Below are 7,380 nucleotides of genomic sequence, written 5' to 3' on the forward strand. Positions count from 1 at the left end.
ATATATATATATATATTAATAGATGCGTTCACAAAGATACATTTCTGAGAAATTCTGTCTGATGAAATATTTTAGAGGTAAAAATAGGACAGATTTCACAGATTCTCAATTCAAACTCAACTCATGTCACAATGCTGCAAATTGTACATGAAACTCTAGTCAGTTGCTGTAATAGTTTAAAATTAGTGCATACTGTATTTAGTGTTTTTTTCTATATTTCTTATTTTCTAGCCAACTAACGAACTACTGAAGAAAATGTTACGTTACGTAACATTGTTTACAAGCTTTTTAATGTTTTCCATTGTTGAAACACTGACTGAGCGATTACATGGGACATGATTAAATTCAACAAGTTGTACGGTTTCATTTAAAGGGGTCATATGATGCTGCTAAAAATAACATTATTTTGTGTATTTGGTGTAATGAAATGTGTTTATGCAGTTTAAGGTTAAAAAAACACATTATTTTCCACATACTGTACATTATTGTTTCTCCTCTATTTCCCGCCTTTCTGAAAAACGTCGGATTTTTACAAAGCTCATCGGTCTGAAAAGCGAGGTGTGTTCTGATTGGCCAGCTATCGAAGTGCATTGTGATTGGCCGAATACCTCAAGCGTGTGACGGAAATGTTACGCCCCTCACTATACTGTGATGCCCTGTGACGGCCGGAGCGACGAGACAAAAACATTAAAACCCATTATAAACGAGGCATTTGTTGCATCCAGTGGGGATATAATTACTGATTATAATGACTTATACTGTGTTTTTACGCGTTGCGTTGCATCGCGCCGCGTAAGCATAAAACCATGTCTGCATTTGTGATCAGAGAAATGACAACCAACAAGTGCTACTCTACACTGCCCAAAAAACTCGCTTTAAATATATAAAATATAAAAATGCTTTAAATATAAAAGATGTACTTACAGTCTTTGAGTCAGAACAGCCGGCATTGTAGTCTACTCTACCAGGATCAGGAAACAGTCCTCCATAAAATGCGCTGCACACATCTGAATATTTGGGTTGAAATGTTCTGGAACAGTGTTGTAAATACAACTTAACCACTGATTTCTAGTCGTGTCCATTTTTGGAAGGCCAAACAAAGTAGTTTCGCTTTCACAATGAAACACAGCGTCACACACCGCGGCCTAGAGTGAGCAGAAGCCGGGGGCTAGCGTGAGGAACGGCGGGCTTGAGAACGGCACGGCCGGCGATTTCGATGAAGGAGCGTCCGGAAGGACATGTGACAACTTCGGGCTGGACTCCGCTTCGTCCACGGTGAAAGCCGATCAGCGCAAAGTTCTCTTCTTTATGCACCAAGAGCTTGTAACACTCCAAAGAGAAAGGAAAACTTTAAATCGCATCATATGACCCCTTTAACACCTTCTGATGTTCATTCATGTTTATTTCGTGCTGTAACTAGTAGTAAAGAGGGAGAGATGATCCGCGCTGCCATTTAGACTGGCACCTTTACAGCGATCTGTATTGTTTGAATTTCTTTATAAAATTTATATTTTTCATTTCAAATTGATAGATTCATATCAAAATAAACAGAGCACAAAGTTTATTGCGATTAACGGATGGGAAGCCAACTTCAAATGTTTCTTGAAGTTTTGCTCATGTATCAACTAATAAACAGCATAGACTAAAAGATTGATCTTTGAATTTAAGTTATAGGCCTATATAAATCACTATCAGTTCATCAACATGAAAACGAATTAAAAACAAATAAATCAATTAAAATCAAGTAACCGACAGTATGCTGTATCAACAAATGGGTATTATTTCAAACACACTGCTTAAATACATGTCTGCCAACCTGAAATCAGCATACCAAATATGCAAATGACTATTTTATTTTATAACAATTTCAGTGCCATTTGTAATGTAGTTGAGATATTTCATGTTTGGTATTGCATAGAAACTAATTAGACATGTACTTGTCCAGATTAAGACAGGCTCCAGTCACTGTAAAATTTGTGACCAACACCACAAAGGAATGTAAGAGGATCCTGTTTGAGCGACTGCGTCGGTTAAACTTTGACCTCCAGGAGCAGGAGATCTTCACATCACTCACTGCGGCCCGTAATCTACTGGAGCAGAAAGCAGTGCGCCCCCTACTGCTGGTGGAGGATAGTGCTCTAGAGGACTTCACAGGTCAGCGTCTTGTTCAGTTATACAGCTTATCTGAGTGAGATCAGAACACCTAGCAACCAGTTAACAGCATTGGGGTTACTTGAAATGGAATTACGTAATTTAATTACAAAATGTTACAGTTTCTGAGAACGTCAGCGTCTTGTTCAGTTATACAGCTTATCTGAGTGAGATCAGAACACCTAGCAACCAGTTAACAGCATTGGGGAGTAACTAGTTACATGAAATGGAATTACGTAATTTAATTACAAAATGTTACAGTTTCTGAGAACAAATGTGTAATTAAATTACAGTTACTTATGAAAATGTTAACAATTACAAAGGGGTTACATCTGAATTTTTTCACACACACACACTTAATTGATTTCTTTCCCAAAATGCACTGACTGCTCTAAAATATGAGGGACAAATGTTTCAGGAGTTTAGGACACAGAATAAGGCAGATGCTTTTTCGATAACTGTTTTATTTCCTATTTGGGTTTATGCATAGACTTTTTCTTTTTAAAGATTAACTGTTCTTTTCCAAAGCATTGTTAGATGCCAGTGTTTCCTGTCATAGCTATGCAAAGATTTAATTTCAAAAACAGCATCATAGCTATTAAACTACTTCTTGTTATGATTTTAAATCTGTAATTAACCTCAGACTGATCTCAAAGTAAGTCGGATTTTGTGGCGGCTGTGTGGGGGACATTGTTACAGGTCTGTGAGAGCCAGAACTCTTGCTTGTTTGTAGGTGACCAAATACTTATTTTACCGAGGAATTTACCAATTAATTCTTTAAAAATCCTACAATGTGATTTTCTGGATTTTTTTTTCTCATTTTGTCTCTCATAGTTGAGGTATACCTATGATGAAAATGACAGGCCTCTCTCATCTTTTTAAGTGGGAGAACTTGCACAATTGGTGGCTGACTAAATACTTTTTTGCCCCACTGTATCTTTGGATTTTAGACTTTAGTCTTTGCAACTTTACAGATCTTCTTTATGCACCAAGAGCTTGTAACACTCCAAAGAGAAAGGAAAACTTTAAATCGCATCATATGACCCCTTTAACACCTTCTGATGTTCATTCATGTTTATTTCGTGCTGTAACTAGTAGTAAAGAGGGAGAGATGATCCGCGCTGCCATTTAGACTGGCACCTTTACAGCGATCTGTATTGTTTGAATTTCTTTATAAAATTTATATTTTTCATTTCAAATTGATAGATTCATATCAAAATAAACAGAGCACAAAGTTTATTGCGATTAACGGATGGGAAGCCAACTTCAAATGTTTCTTGAAGTTTTGCTCATGTATCAACTAATAAACAGCATAGACTAAAAGATTGATCTTTGAATTTAAGTTATAGGCCTATATAAATCACTATCAGTTCATCAACATGAAAACGAATTAAAAACAAATAAATCAATTAAAATCAAGTAACCGACAGTATGCTGTATCAACAAATGGGTATTATTTCAAACACACTGCTTAAATACATGTCTGCCAACCTGAAATCAGCATACCAAATATGCAAATGACTATTTTATTTTATAACAATTTCAGTGCCATTTGTAATGTAGTTGAGATATTTCATGTTTGGTATTGCATAGAAACTAATTAGACATGTACTTGTCCAGATTAAGACAGGCTCCAGTCACTGTAAAATTTGTGACCAACACCACAAAGGAATGTAAGAGGATCCTGTTTGAGCGACTGCGTCGGTTAAACTTTGACCTCCAGGAGCAGGAGATCTTCACATCACTCACTGCGGCCCGTAATCTACTGGAGCAGAAAGCAGTGCGCCCCCTACTGCTGGTGGAGGATAGTGCTCTAGAGGACTTCACAGGTCAGCGTCTTGTTCAGTTATACAGCTTATCTGAGTGAGATCAGAACACCTAGCAACCAGTTAACAGCATTGGGGAGTAACTAGTTACATGAAATGGAATTACGTAATTTAATTACAAAATGTTACAGTTTCTGAGAACAAATGTGTAATTAAATTACAGTTACTTATGAAAATGTTAACAATTACAAAGGGGTTACATCTGAATTTTTTCACACACACACACTTAATTGATTTCTTTCCCAAAATGCACTGACTGCTCTAAAATATGAGGGACAAATGTTTCAGGAGTTTAGGACACAGAATAAGGCAGATGCTTTTTCGATAACTGTTTTATTTCCTATTTGGGTTTATGCATAGACTTTTTCTTTTTAAAGATTAACTGTTCTTTTCCAAAGCATTGTTAGATGCCAGTGTTTCCTGTCATAGCTATGCAAAGATTTAATTTCAAAAACAGCATCATAGCTATTAAACTACTTCTTGTTATGATTTTAAATCTGTAATTAACCTCAGACTGATCTCAAAGTAAGTCGGATTTTGTGGCGGCTGTGTGGGGGACATTGGACACCCATTTTCCACAAGTTGGTTTGATTCTTTAGAATCTTCATGAAATGTCTGTAACATACTTTGGTTAAAATTCCTCAGTGGTCGTAAAAACAACACCCTTTTTACCTTGTCAAAAACAGCTCTGTATACAACGACCCATTTCGGTGCTTGTCTCTTTAAATGATAATGAGCTGCTGCTCACCCAGCCCCTAGCTTCCGTGAAGAGCAAAGGCGATTTGCAAGTAATCATAAAAGATATAAAGTGTGAGATTTAATTCTTCTGGAGGTGCAGCTGGATCACAAACAGTGGGTACTGATCCATCCTTGAGTTTGAACTTTTTAGCAAAACCTGTCCCTCGTTCAGAAAGCAGTCTGGAGTAAAATGATTTGCGCAGACAAATGAATTTAGGTGTATTCAGTGGCGCAAACACATGCATTGCTTACGAGACATTGTTGTGGCTACAGCCGCTCGAGCGCGGAGAAAATGACAGCGTACAACTGGCTGAGGGCTGCAAATATGGGACAGTTTGTCAGTGGTCGTGGGTGGGGCCTGAGCGGTATGACGTCATACTGCTCTGAAAATCAAAACAGCTTGATAACTGAGACGGTTTAGGTTTTTGGGGTTTAAAAAAAAGAAGTGAATGGATTTTTATCATTGTAGGGTGGTTATGTTCACACACTGCTAAGACATTCATATGCTAACACCATGTAAAAGTGAATTTTGCACCCGACGTCCCCTTTAAAATTAAAAATATTATCATCTTAATTCAAGCGATGAAGGATTTTGAAAGTCTGACAGTAATCAGTGTTGAGTACTACTGTAAGGTTAACCCTGCCTGGTTTACATGTTTGATTAACAGTTTAAAACATTAGAAATTAAGAAAAGTAATCAAAAACTAATCAGTTACATTACTTTATTAAAGTAATTGAAAAGTTACACTACTTATTACATTTTAAATAGAGTAACTTGTAATCTGTAACCTATTACATTTCCAAAGTAACCTTCCCAACACTGCCAGTTAACAACACTTGGGATTTTTTTTCCATGTTTGTCATATAAAGGTTTGTGTTGATCTTATACTTTCCTATGCTGCAGGTTTGGAAACTTCAGATCCTAATGCTGTTGTGATTGGATTAGCACCTGAGCACTTCAACTACCAGACACTCAATAAAGCCTTCCGGTAAACAATATTGGAAGATATTTATAGACCATCAAAACATCATCTAAATATCTGAATTCTCCCACTGAGTGGTTGAAATATTGCTTCTAATATTATCAGACTCATTTAATCAGACTCATTTTAGATGGTGCCCCCCTCATTGCCATCCATAAAGCACGATACTATAAAAGGAAGGACGGGTTGGCTTTGGGACCGGGTCCGTTTGTGACGGGTCTTGAGTACGCGACTGACACCCAGGCCACAGTGGTGGGTAAACCAGAGAAAGCCTTCTTCCTGGAGGCCTTACGAGACCTGAACTGCTCACCGGAGGAGGCTGTGATGATAGGAGATGTGAGTATGAATATGCATAGGACTGTAATATTTGGGTGAGTCTGTCAGATAGATAGATTATACTTTAAAAAATAAAAAAAAATCAATATTTGTTGAAATATTGGATACAAAAAGGTCATTCCTTAATGAAATTCAAGATGGAATGTATGGCTGAATTAGTTTGCCTTACAATTTAATCTGTCACCAACCAAACTGTTATTGCACAGGATGCCAGAGATGATGTTGGTGGGGCACAGAATGCAGGAATGCTGGGAATTTTAGTGAAAACTGGTAGGCCTCATTCTTAATATGCAATTGTGTTTTCATAATGTAGTAGTCATAGTTTTTTTTTGGCTGCGTAATAGTAATCTTCTTTAAATTGTTTGCAGGTAAATACAGACCTGGTGATGATGGTAAAATTAACCCGCCACCTCACCTGACGTGTGACAGCTTTCCAGAGGCTGTCAATCATATACTTGAAAATCTCTTAGGATCTAAATGACTGGAAAACTGTCAAAAAAGAAAAAAAGTAATATTGGTACTGTGTAGTTTGATAATTGTTTAACTGTTCCTTATAATGTCGCTGCACTTCCGATGCATTTATTCTGATGTACTTAAAATAAATAAAACAAAATCAAAACATGAACTGTGAAAACAAACTGTAGTTTAAAATTATTTTTAATATTTCCTTTAAAATGTTTTTTTCTAGTGAGAAACACAGCATGACATTATAAAAAGAGTAGGTAGTAGTGCAGTAAAAACATTTGTTGGTTGCTGTAATAACAGTCCATGTATTATGCTGAGATCATGTGTCAGACAGACTCGTACTCTTTCTCCCAGGCCGAGTATCTATCCATCAGACATCTGGCTGACGGTTTGGTGTGAGCAATCACCTCCAGGAAATCTGCTGTGGTCACAGTTTCTAGTTCAATAACCGGCATGTTGGACTGACCTGTGAAGATGCATGGTGTAATGGAGACTGTGAATTGTGGGCAAAACAGGATTTCGTGATGAAACAGCAGTTTAATGTCGTTCAGAGCGGGACGTGGCATATTTCTTACCTTCAATGTGATTTTCAAGGGCATCAAAGATTTTTCGCACAGGTCTCATAGCGGCCTCCTTACACACTAACCTGATATCTGACCCAGAGTAACCTCCTGTCTTCTGAAATATCAGGACGTGAACATATCAGAACAATTGTCTCAATAGTATCTATCTATCTATCTATCTATGTCTGTCTTTCTGCCTGCCTGCCTATCTACCTGCCTGCCTGCCTATCTATCTATGTCTGTCTTTCTGCCTGTCTGTCTATCTATCTATGTCTTTCTGCCTGCCTGTCTGTCTGTCTGTCTATCTATGTCTTTCTG

At 37.3% G+C, this 7,380-nt stretch overlaps 2 protein-coding genes across 2 annotated transcripts in view; one reads left to right on the top strand and one right to left on the bottom strand.

Annotated features, from left to right (window-relative positions):
- Positions 1-3,757: 3,757 nt before the first annotated feature.
- hdhd2 (haloacid dehalogenase-like hydrolase domain containing 2) lies at positions 3,758-6,637 on the top strand. The gene is made up of 5 exons (XM_016242330.1): positions 3,758-3,980; positions 5,620-5,704; positions 5,818-6,034; positions 6,241-6,304; positions 6,403-6,637. Exons 1-5 carry the CDS (start codon positions 3,758-3,760, stop codon positions 6,513-6,515), a joined length of 702 nt encoding a protein of 233 aa, XP_016097816.1. The 3' UTR covers positions 6,516-6,637.
- A 110-nt stretch (positions 6,638-6,747) lies between these two features.
- katnal2 (katanin p60 subunit A-like 2) overlaps positions 6,748-7,380 on the bottom strand; it is an 8,725-nt gene continuing 8,092 nt past the window's right edge. Inside the window, exons 14-15 of the mRNA XM_016242331.1 lie at positions 7,075-7,177; positions 6,748-6,965 (exon numbers count right to left, since the gene is read on the bottom strand). Of these exons, the coding sequence (XP_016097817.1) occupies positions 6,826-6,965; positions 7,075-7,177 (243 nt within the window). The 3' untranslated portion in view covers positions 6,748-6,825. The remainder of the gene's footprint in view (positions 6,966-7,074; positions 7,178-7,380) is intronic.

The sequence above is a fragment of the Sinocyclocheilus grahami genome, unplaced genomic scaffold (assembly GCF_001515645.1).
Source record: "Sinocyclocheilus grahami isolate Dianchi unplaced genomic scaffold, SAMN03320097.WGS_v1.1 scaffold655.1, whole genome shotgun sequence".
Lineage (NCBI taxonomy): Eukaryota > Metazoa > Chordata > Actinopteri > Cypriniformes > Cyprinidae > Sinocyclocheilus > Sinocyclocheilus grahami.

Excerpts from the sequence above, each read along its gene's own strand:
- hdhd2 (XM_016242330.1), top strand. The coding sequence starts at position 3,758 with ATGTACTTGTCCAGATTAAGACAGGCTCCAGTCACTGTAAAATTTGTG. Across the intron at positions 5,705-5,817 it reads ACACTCAATAAAGCCTTCCG|ACTCATTTTAGATGGTGCCC; the intron begins GTAAACAATATT and ends TCATTTAATCAG. Across the intron at positions 6,035-6,240 it reads AGGCTGTGATGATAGGAGAT|GATGCCAGAGATGATGTTGG; the intron begins GTGAGTATGAAT and ends GTTATTGCACAG.